We start from the raw sequence: 18,734 nt of genomic DNA, 5'->3' as shown, positions 1-18,734 counted from the left end.
GCGGTTAACACTCCGCTTCCTCCTTCTTCATCTAGTGAGTTTGCAGATTCCGATATAGACGAAGAAGAAATGGCTGATCGTACACTCAAGGATCTAGATTCTCACAAGCTCGATACACAACAATGGTGTATCCAAACTAACTCAACCTTGAAGATCAAGCCAGGGTTGATTAGATAGTTACCAAAATTTCATGGCATGGTTAATGAAGATCCAAACAAGCATCTTATGGACTTCCAAACCATAGTCATGGCTATGCTTCCACCGGAAACTAATGCGGATGGAGCAATGTTGAAAGCTTTCCCGTTCTCTTTGGTGGGCAATGCTAAGGAATGGTTGTTTTATTTGCCTTCCGGAAGTATCACCACATGGAATGGATGAAGAAACTTTTCCTCGAGAGATATTTTCCTGCCTCAAAAGCTACTCAAATTCGCAAGGAGATTTGTGGGATGAAGCAAAATGTGGTAGAGTCATTGTATGAATGTTGGGAGCGATACAAGAGATTGATGGCAAGCTGTACACACCATCAATTCAGTGACGTCATGATACTCCAATACTTCTACGAAGATCTCCACCCAAGTGATAGATCTCTTCTTGACGCCGCGGGTGGTGGTGCACTAATGAACAAGACGGTGGCCCAAGCTACCGAGTTGATTGAGAGTATGGCGGCGAACTCGAAACAATTATACACAAGAGAAGAACCAATGGTTAGGCGAGTGCATGAAGTTAGTGATTCATCATCCTTGAACAAAGGATGGGGAACATGGAGATAATGATGCAAAGGATGGCTGCAGTTATCATACCTTCATATGATGAGACCGAACAAGTAAATGCTTTGTATCCAAATCAAAGGCCAAAGTACGATCCATACTCCAATACTTACAATCCCGGTTGGAAGGATCATCCTAACTTTAGTTATGCGAACAAGGAAGCGGAGGCTCCTAATCCATATGTGCAACAAGGTGGTTTCCAACAATCACGCTTCCAACCTCAACAACAATTCCAACCACAACAAGTCAAGGAGTGTGATTCTTCGAGTGATGACAAGCTCAATGCGTTAATGCAAGGCATGCAAGGTCTGACTTCTATGTTACAACAAAGCCAACAAAGCCAACAAAAGAATGAATCGGCCATTAAGGATTTGGAAACCCAAATGGGACAATTGGCGACCGATGTGAACCTATTGAAAGCTCAAGAATCCACAAAGCTTCCTTCACAACCATTTGTGAATCCAAGAGAGAGTAACTCAATTTCCTTGAGGAGTGGAAAACAAGTGGAGAAACCAAATCAACAAGATAAGGTGCATGAAAAGTTAGTCGAAGACAAAGAAGAAACCACACCAAAGGATAATTCCAAGGAACCGGTTCCTACTTTCACCACTCCACCCCCGTTTCCTAGCCTATTTTCTAAGTCGAAGAAAGAGTTGGAATACAAGGATATTTGGGATATCCTTAAAAAAGTACAAGTCAATATTCCACTCATTGAACCTATTCGACAAATTCCTCGTTGTGCAAAGTTCTTAAAGGATTTGTGCATGAATAAGAAAAGATTAAAAGGGAATGAAGTCATGAGTGTGGGGGAGAATGCTTCGGCGTTCATTCTCAAGAAACTCCCACCTAAATTAAAGGACCCCGGTAGTTTCACCATACCTTGCACAATCGGTAAAACAAGGTTTACTCGAGCTTTGCTAGATTTGGGAGCATCGATTAATGTTATGCCTTTCTCGATTTATGATTCTTTAAATCTCGGTCCTCTTAAGGAGACCGGAGTAGTTCTTGAACTTGCTAACCGATCTAATGTTTACCCGAAAGGGATTGTTGAGAATGTTTTGGTGCAGGTTAATGAGCTTGTATTCCCGACCGATTTCTATGTCTTAGACATGAATGATGAGAACTTTCTGAAGTCTACACCTTTGTTATTGGGTAGACCATTCTTAAGCACCGCTGGAACGAAGATTGATGTCCAAAATGGGACATTGACTATGGAGTTTGATGGTGCGGTCATCCACTTCAATATCTTTGAGACAATGATATACCCAAGTGATGTGAAGTCATGTTTTCCCATTAAATGCGGGTTAATGAATCATGCAAGAGCTAAGTCGGGTCATCGACTTTAAAACAAGCGCTTAATGGGAGGCAACCCATAGGTTTTGTATTTCTTATCCTTTTACTTTTTATTTTCTTTTTGTTTTGTTTATTTATTTTTCTTGTTCCATATCATACTAGGATTTCCCACCTTGACTTTACTTGGACGATTCAATTACATTGAGGATAATGTAAGGTTTAAGTGTGGGGGAGTGATTAAGCATTTCATTTATTTATAAAAAACATTGCATAAAACCTCCAACTTGTAGAGATTCTAGAGTCACTAGCATACTTCTAGGGATGTTCACATAGAGAATTATGACCGACATAACTGAACTTGGAAGTATTAGTAACTACATTCAGATTTCTTGCTTGTTAGAGTGTTAAATAATGGATTTAATCATGCCAGTGATACAAATTAGAAGCAGTGAGAAATGCATTATTAGAGTTGATGATCAATCATTAGTGAAGACTACCTTATTTATATTATGCGAGGCACAGACCAGATTTCTTCATAAATAACTAAAGAGCTTTCTTTTGAGCGTGTGTCACCATACGTTAATTCCGGGTAGAATGGTGAGCTACCCAACCTCCTACCAATAGAAGCACTACTCTTTGATCTCTTGAGTGCTAATTTTGTAAATCATGAGGGTGACGTCTATAGATGAAAGCCTCCTTCTTGTAGTTCGATTTGCAGTTAGCACCATTCTCTCTCTCGACAACAACGGATCCATAGAAACACCATCATCATCAACAAGGGAGCGACATCAATATCTACAAGGAAAGTTGAAAAAGTTCAAGGTTTACAAGCAACAGAACAAGAAAAGAGTAAATTTCATATCCAAGTAAAGCAACATATAATGAGCGGAATTTTATATCCAAGTTGAAGACTTATTTACAAGAGCAAAGAGAATAAAAAGGTGAGAATTGTTGAAGTTTATGATTTCGAGACGATACAAGTTGTGAAGGATCAAGCGGTAAAATACTTCTCCCACGGCCACGGTTTGTTTTATTTTCACTTTGTTTTGTATTTATTTTTCTTGTCCTAATCAAAAAAAAAATGGAAAAAAAATGGAAAAAAAAGGAGAGAGAGAAAATGAGACAAGAGAAAAATTTATCATTGTTTTTAATATTTATTTAATAAGCCGTGGGGAAGGAAAATATATAAGGAAGTTTCAAGCGACAAGGATTCAAGGTAAAGAGTTACAAATTGTCAAGAAATTACGAAGTTCAAAAGTTTATCATCAATAGTTGAAGCCGAAGACGAAGACCAAAAAGATGAAGACGAGGAGCGAAGACGTTTCTATTGGATGTCGTGAGAGTGGTGTTATCATCAATGCAATCGGATGTGAAGGTGAGTAAGTAATCTCATCCTCGATAATAGTGGTTGATTTCCTTTCTTAGAGATCGTCAGAAAAATGGTTTTTCAAAATGTTAAAAGATGTGGGTTTTTAAAATATTTCGGAAGTTGTCCTTCCCACCATTCAACGTGTTGCAGGATTTCTCTCTTAATTCCTACCTGCACACATGTGAGACCCATAAAAAGCCGTCTTTTGAGTGAAATTTCATAAAATCCTTTTTGGTGAGGTAGAAGTCGAGGCGAAATGCTTATTGATCGCTCTCAAAAACGCGTTCTCTCATTATGGTGTGGTTATTTCTCACTCAACATTTAAGAATGAGAATATGTTCTTTAGTATTTCTAACTTCTTATTACTAGCATGCAGAAACTCTATGTCCTCATAGCTCTTTGGATGCTTGGGAGATGGAACGCTTTGAAGTTGTAAGTTTTAGTTTGATTTGCTCGAGGACTAGAAAATTCTAAGTGTGGGGGAATTTGATAGGGTGTAGAATACATCTTATTTATTATCTATTATTTATGATTTCTCTGCTATTTTCTTGTGAATTATGTATTTTACGAGTGTTTTTGAGTTATTAGGTACTTTGGAGTCGCATGGAGGAAAAGAAGAAGAAATTACCTTATTTGAGCCAAAAGAACAAAATTATCATCTCATGGGCGAACATTATCTGGAGCCTAGTCAAGATTAAGGGGTAACTTTGTTTGGAGGAGGACTAAATGCATTCAAGCTAAGGTTTGAGAAAGGAAAGGACTTGGAAAGAAGACTTACAAAGGGAAAGGGATTTTATTACTAGGAAATTGAAGCCTATATATAGAGAAGTTCCTCTACACTTCTACACCTCTCTACACACACAACACTTGTGTTTTTGCTTGCTTTCAAAATTCTTCTTTTAATTATTTGTGTGAACTTTAAAAATTCTCCCTCTAATTATTTATGTGAATTTCAAAAACATGAGTAACTAATTTTCTTATTGATTGAGGATGAATTCCTAGTTCTTAACATGTTTTGAGTTTTGCTTTTAAATCTACTTTGAAGTTTTTCACGTGATTATCGCTTGTTTTTACTAATAGGAATGTTTATGCATTCATGGTTGATTGATAGATTGTTTAGGTGTCCAACTAAATTGATTTGTTAATTGATCTAAAGATAGTGAAAGTTAGGGGATAAGTAATCGTTTCTTGACTCTTTATACAAGTAGCAAACACGAGACCTTGCAGAGGGATTCCGTGGAGCAATTGTGTGTGAAAACAACGTTACGAAGTAGACCTTGAGCTAAGAGTCTAACTACTAATATCAACCTAATAAATTCATAAATCTTAATGCGTTTAACTAAATTACATCTTGAGTGAGATACTACTAGGTGTTTTGGTGAATAGAATCCGGTAGTCGAGAACTTCCGTATCCGGTGATACTAGGGATTTAGGGGTTTAGCACTGAGCTAGCTGCTTTACCTACAGCTGATGATAATCTGTGACTAATAAAAAGTGGAAAAGAACATAACTTGAATCATTGTTTTGCAACGAAGAAGGATTCCTTGATCTAATCTCTCTTATTGATTTCAACTTTATCTTTTTAATTGCTTTGTTTATTCTTTTACTTTATAAAATCTAAAACCCCCCCTTTTTTGTGACATTATAAGACAACCAAAACCTCTTGCTCCTCGTGGGAACGATCCTTACTATCATTATATTACTTGTTAATTAGTGAGAAAAATATTAATTAATTTTTTGTGGTTACGACACGCATCATAATATCACGGCTCATTCCATTACTCTGATTTTATGGTCAAATATGCGATTCCATTAGATGGTGATGAAATTATCGTTTTATTATTCTGAATCCATAGTCCAATCCGCTGCTGATTTTATGGATTGATAATAAATAACCACTCATATTATTACTCAGTTTCATGAATTATTCTCCATTGAATTTCATAAATGAATAATAAATACCCAACAACCGGGCATCTGGACCATCACTGAGTAAGCCCCACAAAAATGGTGCGAATGTACTCGACAATGATGCACGACTGAGCACCCGGATGCACGAACGAGTGTCCAAAAATATGAAATAATGAGGAATCCTTCGCAAAAAAGGAAAAAATAATAAATATTAATAAAATAATAAGAGGTCCACCAAGGCCGGGCCCACCAGCCGGTCGGTCGGTCGGCCGTTCCCTAGCCATGGTAGGTCCGTGCCTCTCCCATTATTTTCCTTATTTTTTGTTATTTCGTGAACTCACGAAAACTCCTTGGTTTTAGCAACTTTTCTTGTGTTTTGCAAAACCCGTGAATTCTCCATAACTTCGTGGATCCACGAAATAATATTATAAAATAAGGAGAGGTGTGCGGGACCGGCAACCTAACCGGCCAGCCACGCCTAAGCCGTGGCCGGTCCCACACCTCAAAATCCTTAGATTTTTATAATTATTATTCCCAAATCTCAGAAACTCCTCCGTTTCAACAAAAACTCGTGGATTCTTCATAACTTCAAGTATTCTCCATAACTTCAAGGATTCATGAAAAATAATAAAATAAGGAAAGGTGTGCGGGACCGGGAAACCTAGCCGGCCGGCCATGCCCTAGCCATGGTCGGTCCCACAACTTGCAATCCCTAATCTTGCATAATTGTTATTTTCCTCAGTTCATGAAACTCCTGGGTTTGAGCAAAATTCATGATTTCTCCATATTTTCTCAAATATTGCTCAAATCACAAAAAACCAACAGCCAATATAGTCGCACGACTGGCTAGCCTCTCACGACAATTTTAAATATTAAAACATTTTTATTTTAATATTTTCAAAATATTGATGAATTGAGCATACATGCTCATTCCAACAAAAATCGAGAATTCTCAGTCAAGATGAAACTCTTCTGTAAATTCACAATGTTGCTCGAACGCGCATCAAAAAATACTGAAACTCTCAGTATGGAAACACGAACACCACGGCAGCACATGCATGCCTCCATGACCAACCAGAGTCATTCCTAGGGCTTGCACAAAGCCGGTCCCACATGTTTTCATAATTCTGACCTAATTTGCTCAATTGCTCATACTGGGCCCGAACTCTCTCCAACGAACTGGAGAATCCTTCAAATGACCAACAACTGGTTGATTAATATTTTTGATTATGGTTTGTGGTTGTAGTAATGAAGGTTCAAACTCTCGGATTTGTGAAGGATAATTTTTTAGACTTAATAAAAAAGATAAATATATACAATAAAATATTAACAATGGTGAGAGGTACTGGGACTAATGATTCGGCCAATCTTCATAAAATAGGGCTCAATGAATTATTCTCGACAATAATCGCTCAAAACATAAGCTATATGGACTCTTATTTTGCCAAAGTAGATTCTCAAAAAATTGATTGTAAATGTTAAGCATGGAACATCAAATCACCTAAGCTAAGCATGACCCATCTAATCAAATAACACCCAATTTAATCAAATCATATTTCAATTAATTTTTAATGCAAAAGTCTTAAAAAGAATTAATTAAATTACCCATGTATGAAGCTCGGCCTCCTCCGTCGTCCCAGTGTTGGGGTTTAACTCATCATAGTAAAAATGCTCTCAAAATAATTATTTATGGCTCAAAAATGTTCACAGTGATGAAATAAAGAGAAAATGATGAAAATCGGGTGTTTGCAACGTTTATAATTGTTGCAAACACCGTTACAAAGAACGATAAAAGAATACTGCTGTTGTCTGCGTAGCTGACTACGACCCACAGGGACTGGTCGTTGTCACTGTTGAAAAACGACGGTTTTTGGCTGTCTGTTCTTCGTGTTCTTCATCTTCATCAATGGCAGCAGCAGCAACAGAGAAAAATGGTGGATTCTTCCTCTGCAGCACTCTCCTCTCTACTCCCAACTCTCAGTACCCCTTTCCTAATCGACCCAACATGCCTTTTTATACTCGACATGCATTGAAATATTTTGAGTTAACTCCATATAATTTCTCTTCAAAACTGGCAGATACGAGAATATTTTCTTTCTCTTCTTTGCGTCTTCTAAGCTGTCTTTCCTTTTTTATCCTGATTTGATAGGGACGAATTTTGTTGAGTAAAGAAGAAAATCTTGTCCCATGCAATACGCATCGAATCAAATATTCGATGAAATATTTCTTCTTTACTGCAGTTCCCCGTTGAGCTCCGTTTCACTCGATCTAGCCCAATTCAGTTGATCCAATTGATTAAACTAATGCTGTTTTGCTCTACCAAGTCCAGCCCAAATTTTACATTGTTGAATCTCTTTAAAACTGCCCGAGAGTTCGAATCCAAAATTCATGCAGACGTGAAAGAATTTCCCGCCAAATTCGATTCAAATGGGGAAGAAACTGGTAGCACCCTATCCAGAGTAGGGGTGCGAATAGCAGCTGCCTTGGGGGTGACCTGGGGTGGCCCTTAGTAATTAGGTTACCCCTTATCCAAAATCGAGAGTCCGAATAACACTTGTCCTCCGGGTGCCAAAATCAACTTTTCGAGACGAATTTTCCAAAAATGTTTATTTCCTAAAAATACATAAAAACACAATATTAGTACAAAAATAGAGTTCCAACAATACGGACATTGAGGACAAATTAGACACAAAAGTGTGTCTATCAAATACCCCCAAACTTATTATTTGCTAGTCCTCGAGCAAATCAAAACTACAAAATAAAATCCTAACTCACTTTCGCAGGCATCGTCGATTGCATTTAGCATATGCAATAAGCCTTTAAACCCTTAGGTGTCCCTAGTGGCCGAGTTATAGTCTCGGGAGGGCTTATTAGAGATATACTCACAAAATCATTACTCCATACCCTAACTATCTACGCAAAATCTTGGAAAGCACTAAAGAACCTCCTTGGTTGGCATACTTATTAATTATAGGAGGAAGTACCCTGACGCGAAATTCCAATTGCTGTATACGAGTTTTGACTCAAGCATACTAAAATTCATAAAAGTGACAGAGCTCTACTAAGATAGTTTCACGATGGACATCATAATCGGAGTCAGACTAATCATATGGATAGATTAAGAGATGGATATAGAAAAAATATAGATGGTTTTGATGTTAACTAGGTGAACGATGTTTCTCATATCTGTCTGAAGGCCACTGCCAAAATAAACCTATCCTAAATGACTGAGATAGTCTGACTAATATCAAATCACTGGCATATACAAGGGAACCAGTGTTCGATAATCCTAACTCTAGGTCAACACAACTGGCATATACAAGGGTTCCAGTGGTCGACTTTATTGAATTTTATTCCGTTTGGTCAAATGGTCTGGTCTAAAACTTTTTTTTTTTTTTTTTCATTTTTTCATTTTTTTTTTCATTTTTTTTTCAATACTCAGTCACTCTATTTTACCCTAGCAGTGGTAACAACTTGAATCATGAGCCCCACCTAATCACCTAGAGAAACATAGTTTAAAAATAAAAATAGAAACAGAAATGAAAAGGACTCAACGAGATATGGCGAAACTATCATGTTATTTCTAACACCTGAGCTCTGTGCTTTTATGAATAGACTCTTTAGATGTTTCCATCTAGTCAGATTGGTCCCTCAACTCCTAAAACCAAAATTCTTCCATCCACCTAGATTGGTTAGTGCCATCCTAAATAAGCATAAATTTCTAGGCTCTGGAGTTTATTTATTATGCAACTAAAAAGTTTCTCCCATACCCCCAAACTTAAATCTAACATTGTCCTCAATGTTCTAAAGATGAAATTAAAAGCACGAACAAGGAGAAACTGTTATCAATAGAAGCAAGAGAGATAAGTAAAGATATTACCGTGTCGCATGAGATTGGGTTACCTCCCAAGAAGTTCTAAGTTTAAAGTCTTCAGCCAGACTTAGGAAAGGATTAGTCAACTCGAACCATAAAGTAACAGTCGAAATAACTGTGGGTCTTCAAAACGAAATAGAGCTGACCAAAGGAAACTACAATAACCCAAGAAAGTGAACAAGGATAGCATGCCCTTATCTAGTTTCCTGATTAAGATATTTATATCTAATTGTGGTTCAGGTTCAGGTTCTATGAAAGGGTCTAAATAAAATATTTTCCTCAGATGCATTTCCTCATAGGTTGGATCCAAATTATTAGGTCCTAGAGTCTGGAAAAACTCAAATAAGAACTTCGAATCACAAAATAATAATAACCTAAATAACTGAGGATCCTCTAAGTCAATCAAGTTTGACTTACATAATTGACCACAGTGAGAGTGGTGGTCATTCTTAAGCAAATGTGTCGATTCTAATTTCCTAAGGCATTTAGGTTTAGTCTCACAACTTAATATTCGACACATTTGAAATCTATATGTTCCCATATTTGGAAGAAAACTATTTGGTGGGAAAACAAAATCAATCTTGGTATTATTGCCTGGGTTAACCACATCAACCAGAGGATGGGTTTCTAACAGTTGAGACTCTTGTTGGATATCATTAGGTTCTGGAAAACGAGTATGAAGATAATCTTGTAAGATGGTTGAGGCATTGATGTGAAGTCCCAAGTGAGGGACCTTACTAAGAGTTAAACCACACGGAGGATGATACTTACCCCCAAACTTAGAGTTTTCAGTGTCTCTAGATAGACTAGTTACAACTTCCCTAATTTGTAGGTCATCAGATTCTTGAAAATGGGCCATTGATTCTTCTAAGTTGTAATCTTGCGGTGCATACTCACTCATCTCTACAAGTTCATCTAAGACTATTGTTTCTAAATCGTATGACTCTAAAACAGTATTCTCAGGATAAACCGGTTCCTCTAAACCTTTCTTGGTTTCGTAAACAGGACATACTACATCGTCTGAAACGGGGGTATCTCTAGTCAAATCCTCGTCCTTTTGAATAGGTGAATAATTTTTAAAATTATTAGGATCTGAACCAGAAATAATATAATCATTATAAGGCTCAACTGGGGTAACAAATTCCTGATCACTATTCCTGCACATTTCCGATTCTTCATTAGCACTATCTTCATCATCATAATATAATTTTTGACATCTAATAATTCTCAATATTTGTTCCAAACTAGGCGGTCTATTTTTATAATACTTCTCGTAGATCGTTAGAGGTGATTCATATCTAACCGTTGGAACATCCCAATGTCGTTTCCCTTGCATATATTCACCAAGAGTCATTTTCGAAGACGTCTCTTGATAACGAGAATTTCTACTCATATATTCTCGTAACGTCATTTCAGGTGGCGTCTCCTGAATAGGATTCATCACCGAAGAAACACAAACTACAGAGGAATTCTACACAATCACAAACAAGGCTGACTCGACCAAATCAAACCTATAAAATCTAGCAAACAAAAAGCATGATGGCTCCACTTAGATTGTTTCTAGACCAGCTTCTATCTTTCGAAAGGGAATTCGTTGCAATTTGAGCAAACCCCTCTGGAATCAATCCGAGTCAAAGTAAGTTGAATAGAGGCGAGGGAAGCTTAGTAGAGCTTTGATACCCATGGCCTCACCGCATTAGGCGGCGCAGTCACGCATTCAACTCACATAAACCATCATGAACTTTGAAGTGTGCTTGAAGAGAAACCAATATTTTTAGAACGAGTTTCCTATTAAGCTCGTTACCCTATCGGTCTCGTTCTATTCCAAATTTTAAAGATTAGGTTCGCGTTCGGTTTCGTTTTCCTAAGGCAGGCAAGAAGAGAACGGTGATGAAATCCGAACCCTTATCTTGTATTGGCCAGGCCTTGCTCTGTACTAGGAATTTAAAACAACTGTATTCAAGTCCTCAGCATGTATTCACCTTAAGGCAAACAGTAAACCCGCTTGCAGGAGATTCGCGGGTGTTTAGAAGTTTACCTCCCGTACCAGACGGGCGAAGAACCGCTGTAGTCGACTCGGGCCACTGACTCCGGTGTCAGTGTGCGAACTCGAGGAGCCGAGACGATATAGTAATCGTCGTCCTTTCCTGCAAGCAGTTTGTATTTATTTATTTTATTTTGTTTTTAATTTATAACCCTTCCGTAGGGTTTTAAAAATAATGTCCAACGTTCAATGCTCGGAAAAAAAAATGTCCAAAAATAAAAACCTTAATTACAGTTTCTAAAAAAAAAATTAATAATAAAAAAAAAATCTAAAAAAATTATAATAATAATAAAAAAAGTCCTTCGTCTTCTTTCCGTTCTTTTTGCTTTAAGCTTTGCTCCTAGTCTTTATGAAATCGCCAAAAATCTTTGACAACTTCTTCTTCTTTTTTCTTTTCGATCCAAGCCTCCAAACCTATATCACATAGACAAATACCCAAAAAACGTAAAAAAGAACAAACAAAAATAAATCTAAAAAAAATTCTACCTAAACACAATTCCGCGTATGATTAATATTTTTGATTATGGTTTGTGGTTGTAGTAATGAAGGTTCAAACTCTCGGATTTGTGAAGGATAATTTTTTAGACTTAATAAAAAAGATAAATATATACAATAAAATATTAACAATGGTGAGAGGTACTAGGACTAATGATTCGACCAATCTTCATAAAATAGGGCTCAATGAATTATTCTCGACAATAATCGCTCAAAACATAAGCTATATGGACTCTTATTTTGCCAAAGTAGATTCTCAAAAAAATGATTTTAAATGTTAAGCATGGAACATCAAATCACCTAAGCTAAGCATGACCCATCTAATCAAATAACACCCAATTTAATCAAATCATATTTCAATTAATTTTTAATGCAAAAGTCTTAAAAAGAATTAATTAAATTAACCATGTATGAAGCTCGGCCTCCTCCGTCGTCCCAGTGTTGGGGTTTAACTCATCATAGTAAAAATGCTCTCAAAATAATTATTTATGGCTCAAAAATGGTTCACAGTGATGAAATAAAGAGAAAATGATGAAAATCGGGTGTTTGCAACGTTTATAATTGTTGCAAACACCGTTACAAAGAACGATAAAAGAATACTGTTGTTGTCTGTGTAGCTGACTACGACCCACATGGACTGGTCGTTGTCACTGTTGAAGAACGACGGTTTTTGGCTGTCTGTTCTTCGTGTTCTTCATCTTCATCAATGGCAGCAGTAGCAACAGAGAAAAATGGTGGATTCTTCCTCTGCAGCGCTCTCCTCTCTACTCCCAACTCTCAACACCCCTTTCCTAATCGACCCAACAGGCCTTTTTATACTCGACAGGCATTGAAATATTTCGAGTTAACTCCATATAATTTCTCTTCAAAACTGGCAGATACGAGGATATTTTCTTTCTCTTCTTTGCGTCTTCTAAGCTGTCTTTCCTTTTTTATCCTGATTTGATAGGGACGAATTTTGTTGAGTAAAGAAAAAAATGTTGTCCCATGCAATACGCATCGAATCAAATATTCGATGAAATATTTCTTCTTTACTGCAGTTCCTTGTTGAGCTCCGTTTCACTCGATCCAGCCCAATTCAGTTGATCCAATTGATTAAACTAACGTTGTTTTTCTCTACCAAGTCCAGCCCAAATGTTTTACATTGTTGAATCTCTTTAAAACTGCCCGAGAGTTCGAATCCAAAACTCATGCAGACGTGAAATAATTTCCCGCCAAATTCGATTCAAATGGGGAAGACACTGGTAGCCCCCTATCCAGAGTAGGGGTGTGAATAGCATCTGCCTTGGGGGTGACCTGGGGTGCCCCTTAGTAATTAGGTTACCCCTTATCCAAAAGCGAGAGTCCGAATAACACCTGTCCTCCGGGTGCCAAAATCAACTTTTCGAGCCGAATTTTCCAAAAATGTTTATTTCCTAAAAATACATAAAAACACAATATTAGTACAAAAATAGAGTTCCAACAATACGGACATTGAGGACAAATTAGACACAAAAATGTGTTTATCACTGAACCCGTGACCACCAAGAGCCGGTCCCATGCTCTCTTGGTCGGTCCTCATCTCTTATACCTAGGTTTTGTCACCTAATGCTGAATCCAGCAATAGTTCAATAAATGATGAAAACTGCATTAAATCATCGTTCTTTCACTAACTCTCAAACTGAGAACCCTGGTGCGTGCTCACTCGAGCACTAGGCATCACATGGACGCTCATCATCCCATGTGGTCGGTCCTCTTCACTCATGACCAATTTTCAGCAATTCACCAATTGTTGAAGGATTGATCAAAAATTAGGGTTTCGAACAAAAGCTCTATGAATCACCATTCTGAGCAAGTTCAAACACAAAATTATGTTGATTCAGCAATCAACATCCAAATTAATTATATTCAGTAATTCACCAATATTTTTGATTAATATTTTATTGGGTCACGGCACCAGTAAATAACTCTTTGAATTGAGCAATACTTGCTCAGTTGCTCGAATATTGATCCAACCATCAATATTCGGTAATTCATTAGTAGTTTATCGAATTGAGCAAAACTTGCTCAATTGCACGTCAAATTACCAATATTCAGTATTTTTTTGAATAGAGCAACACTTGCTCAGTTGCACACCAAAATTATTGAATTCGTCGAATTGAGCAATACTTGCTCAGTTGCTCGAAAAACTCTCGATATTCGACAATTCGTCGAATTGAGCAATACTTGCTCAGTTGCTCGACAAACTCTCAATATTCGGCAATTTTTCGAGTCGAGCAATACTTTCTCAGTCGCTCTAGTCAGTAATTCATTGACATCTCAGAGAACTACATGTTCAATCCATGAATCGCGGAGCATTCACCACTTATGCTCGATTCAACAAAACTAGACTCACAGTATAAATCAGTCAACAACTGACCAACTAATACACGTCTTCCTTGCAGACTCCACGATTCGTGAAATATCAATCACGTCACAAATGGGGGGATATCACTTAGGGTTTTGGTCTGGCGGTCTACAACATGTGGATTCATCCACAACGAGAAATGTGCGTAAGTCGTGTAAACGGTTGAAGGAGTTAGCAAAGTAGTGGGTGCACGATCAGTCAAGTTTCCGCACGACATGGAACTGAATTTACCAAGATCTCCCACTTTCCCACTCTTTCACTCAAGAAACCGTCACACTTACAGGGATCAGTGGTACATCATTCTTGTAATATAAATAAGTCTAAATCGAGGACATCAGGATATCATAAATCATCGATTATCATCATTATCCATCATCAACTCGATATAAACTTATTCACATAACTCAACTTCAGTAGTTCATCAATATTGCAGAAACCTTCAACACACCCACAATCCTTGATCATCACTGATCTCACACAACTCTCAGCTTCCCTCCTACAGATCAACCCATGTCCCTCTTTGCGATAGAATTGACTCTGGAACGGCCATTTTCTTGGTTTAGGTCGGAGTCATACATATTGATTTCCCGAATCTAAGCACCCCCTTTGCAGCGGTGCATCTGTGTGAGGTTCAGCAGTTCGCTCGGTTGAAGAGTCTCGACAACACACTCGACTCTCCACTTTCCTAGAAAACCAGCAAACCGTTTTCCCCATCTATACCTGGACAACACTTTTAATTTACCGTCATTCATAATTTTTCATTTAGAGTACAAATTGCACGATTTCCGCCATTTTTCTTCTTGATTTCTTTCTAAAACTCAAGAAAATTTATACACTACTAAGAAATCATTCATTTCTTTTTTATTTCTTATTTGATTTATTCTTACAGTTATGGGTTCACTTTCTTCTACTTCTTATCAATCGATCAACAACTTAGCAGATGATTTTTGTTAGAGCACTGCTCGGTCGAACTCGCAAGCGTTGCTATCTCAAGCTTGTTTGTCAAGTTTAGTTGATCAAAGCTAAATACTTGATTTCTAGTCTACTTATAGCTATGTCTCGGACTAGTATAGAAGTGTGTAGTTGAGTTTTAGACTTCACGGCGATCACCAATTGAAGAAGAAGATCTAGGAAAGAGCTTAGAGGAACTTCATCAATAAAAGGTATATGGAGACTAAAACTTATCTATCACTTAGAAGTCTATTATATTTATCTTCTAAGAGACTAAGTCGTATAGCTATATAGACTTTTACATTATACACACTTGAAATTTTGAGCCGAGTTTATCTCATTTATATATTTATCGAAATACGTGTTGGAAGCTTTTAGCTTTAGCAAAAGTTCATCATCAACTTGACGTGTTTAGTTGTAGATAATTTATTTTTTGGAAACTAAATATTAAGGATGTTTCAATGATTAAATATAGTTGTAGATGATCATGTGAAAATTACCTTGAACATCTTACATGATTTTTGTGAGACAATCATTTGATGTTGACTTGGGAAGTTTCGTATTGATCGATTAATCACTTGAAAGTTACTTGAAGCTAGTGGTATGTGTAAGATTACCATTTTCGTCTTCTAAGGATGTTTCAATGATTAAATGAGAGTTTATAATGACTACCAATGCCTGGATATAACATAGTATGTATACTTTGTATGTGCACTGTAGCTCTAGTTCAGGTCTGGAACTCTTGTTTGCCAACAGGTTTACCTGTGAAAATGTCTGGAGATGTAGTTCGCGTACTCTGTTTGCAAACGGATAGACAAGGCTAAGTTCGAAACTGTTGTTCCCGTACTCTATTTGTAAACCAAATGACTAGGCCAAAGTTCGGAACTGTGGTTCGCGTACTCTGATTGCGAACACAATGGTAAGGTTTTAAAATCGGCAAGTATGAAATACATACTCATGAACTCAGGTGCATTTGCGAACTAAAGTCCATGGAACTTTAATTAAATAAAGTATGTGATGAACTTGTTTTATAAACCGTGGCATTATGTTCATGAATTGGTTCTTGTATAGTATTTTGTACAACTACAAACCAAACTGAATATGTTTCAAAATTTTCATGGATATTTCTATGAGATACTGAACATTTGAACAACTCTCTTGAAACCAAATTAGATTCATTTGATTATTTATCATAATTGATTGATCATCATATTTGATCTAGAAGTGTCAGATGAATGTAGCTAAACTATAAGCGTTCATGTGGCTAACTTCGGTTAACTATTATTGAGCCAAGAAGGTATACACGTTTGGGTACGGTTCATCCATATCTGAATATAGGTATATTTCATTTGTGTGTATCAATCATACCATCTGACCGTTGATATTGGTTGCTTAGTTTCTAAGCATACTTAGCTTGAATCTTAAAATCAGGAGTTCATATAACGGTGAATATCAATTGCTTTGTTACTAATCTATCTTAGCTTTGATTGTAAGCAACCCTGATTTGAAAGACTATATAAGGGAGAACTCTAGCATCTGGAAAACCCAATCCCGATATTCTAGTGTGTCCTAGTTGCAAACTAGAGTCGATTCTCCTTTAACCTAGGTTTTCCAAAACCATTATTAGGTTAACGACTTGAAGACTTCATTTAGGATTCGTGAAGCCAGATCCAACTATTTTCTATGTAATTGCGTATTTTGATCTTACTTTTTCTATCGTATTATTTTATCTTCTAGATTTAATCGAGATTTATCTCCGATAGGTAAGATATGAGAAGTAATCACAACAGTTTTTCGTCTCAGACTCTTGTGATTCCTCAATAACTTTTTCTATCAATCAGTTAGGTTATTTTGAGGTGGCTAATATTTCTAGGATGCTCTTCGGGAGTATAAGACCCGATTATTAGTTAAGTTTCCTGTTCACCTTGATTTATCTAAAGACGGAAACAAAACCAAAATATAGACATATATGTGGGAGACATATTTGTTTATAAGTCTTCAACTTTGGGTCGTACCAACTCTTAGTTGTGGGTGAGATCATCTAAGAGAATCAAGTGCGCAGATTCCTTATGGGATTCAAGAGGCGTAAGGAACACGAATGTACCTTAATCGGTGTGAGACTTGGTTAGGGCTCAACTACATTCCAGTCTGAAGTTAACTTGTAGTAGACTAGAGTCTGTAGCGGCTTCATACAATGTGGTGTTCAAATATGGACTAGGTCCGGGGGTTTTTCTGCATTCGCAGTTTCCTCGTTAACAAAATTTCTGGTGTCTGTGTTATTTCTTTTCCGTATTTGGTAGGCTTTTAAGAGTGTAAAATAAGAGCAAGAAAGAAGCCTACTTGTTATACCTGCAAGTGCACAGGGTCTGTTGTAGTAGATGTGTGCAAGTCAGGGTCGAACCACAGAGACTAGGTGTGTGTGATTGAAGGTTTCCTAGCTAAGCTAGATCTCTAAGTGTAGCAGTGGCAGTGAGCTAATGAAACAAAGGAAATGAGCCTAAGGCAGTGAAGTGACAACAAAGAAGTAAAGGGAATCAAATAAAAACAAGAAACAGTAAAGGAAAGAGGGATTTTGGGTGAAGACTAGGGATTAGATTCCACCATTTCACCTATACTAAGTTATCCTAGTTCCACACAAAACTTGTCCCTTGTATAGTTATCAGTGAGATTCTTGGCTCAACTGACTAACTAGATGGCAGTGGAGGTTCTATGCCTGCTGCTCATCAAAGGGTTGGGTTAGAAAGGAGGCTAAAGGCACTAAGATAATTCTAAACCTTGTAGTAGTTGGGGCTCTCACACTGCAACTACCCGCAGAGAAGCCACTTAGGTGTTTTAACAACCTAAAGGATGTTCTAATCACAACTAAAGTATTCATCCTAAGTACTAATTGTCTGATTTAGAGTACAACTAGTCAGAGGATTCATAACAGACAATTAAGTATGAGCTGTAGCACAATCACATGGTGGTGTTATAACTACAATGCATACATGATATGCACTGTGAGAGCAAAATGTAAAGTGCTTTGATTAAGACTATCCTAAACATTTCAAGCACAACAAGAATTATTTTTATAACTGAATGAAACTTAGCAATGGCTCAAAGGGTTTCCTCATCACCCTAGTTATGAGCTTAGAACATGGAAATTACACTTGAAACAACATTGCATTCAAACAAAACATGAACTGAAGATAACACAGCTGAGGAAATGGCTAGTCCAGTCCTCTTGGGTGAAGCTCTGGCTAGCCCAGGCATGCCCAAAACATTACACCCTCACTTCCTATTTATAATCAGAACACCCAATTAGGGTTTTTACAACAAACCCCCAAATTTAACAAAATTAGGGTTTATAGGAATTTGGGGAAAACTCACCATACCCTCTGAATTTGTTGTCCCCTCTGCAAATTGACGCAAACCCATGCTCCCAACTTGACTATGCTACGAACCCATCAATTTCTTGCATCTCTGAAAGTCGTCTGCCATTTGTACTCAAACCCTAGTTCTCTTAGATGTATCTCATAGGTGATGAATGAGATAGAGGTGAGAGAGATAGAGTCTAGATTGATGTTTATGGGGGAATGGTTGTGTGGTTGGAGAGGCTCGAGATGGTGAAGAGGTACAGGAGATCGAGAAGGAGAAATTGCAGG

The 18,734-nt window shown here is 37.3% G+C and overlaps 1 protein-coding gene across 1 annotated transcript; it reads left to right on the top strand.

Moving 5' to 3' along the window:
* The first annotated feature begins 1,150 nt into the window (after positions 1–1,150).
* Positions 1,151–2,113, top strand: LOC113337654. The gene is made up of 2 exons (XM_026583271.1): positions 1,151–1,765; positions 1,835–2,113. Exons 1-2 carry the CDS (start codon positions 1,151–1,153, stop codon positions 2,111–2,113), a joined length of 894 nt encoding a protein of 297 aa, XP_026439056.1.
* The last annotated feature ends 16,621 nt before the right edge of the window (positions 2,114–18,734 follow it).

This window comes from Papaver somniferum, unplaced genomic scaffold, assembly GCF_003573695.1.
Source record: "Papaver somniferum cultivar HN1 unplaced genomic scaffold, ASM357369v1 unplaced-scaffold_168, whole genome shotgun sequence".
In the NCBI taxonomy this organism is placed as follows: Eukaryota; Viridiplantae; Streptophyta; class Magnoliopsida; order Ranunculales; family Papaveraceae; genus Papaver; species Papaver somniferum.
The sequence above is the reverse complement of the archived record's forward strand: the minus strand, read 5'-3'. Positions and strand labels throughout refer to the sequence as shown.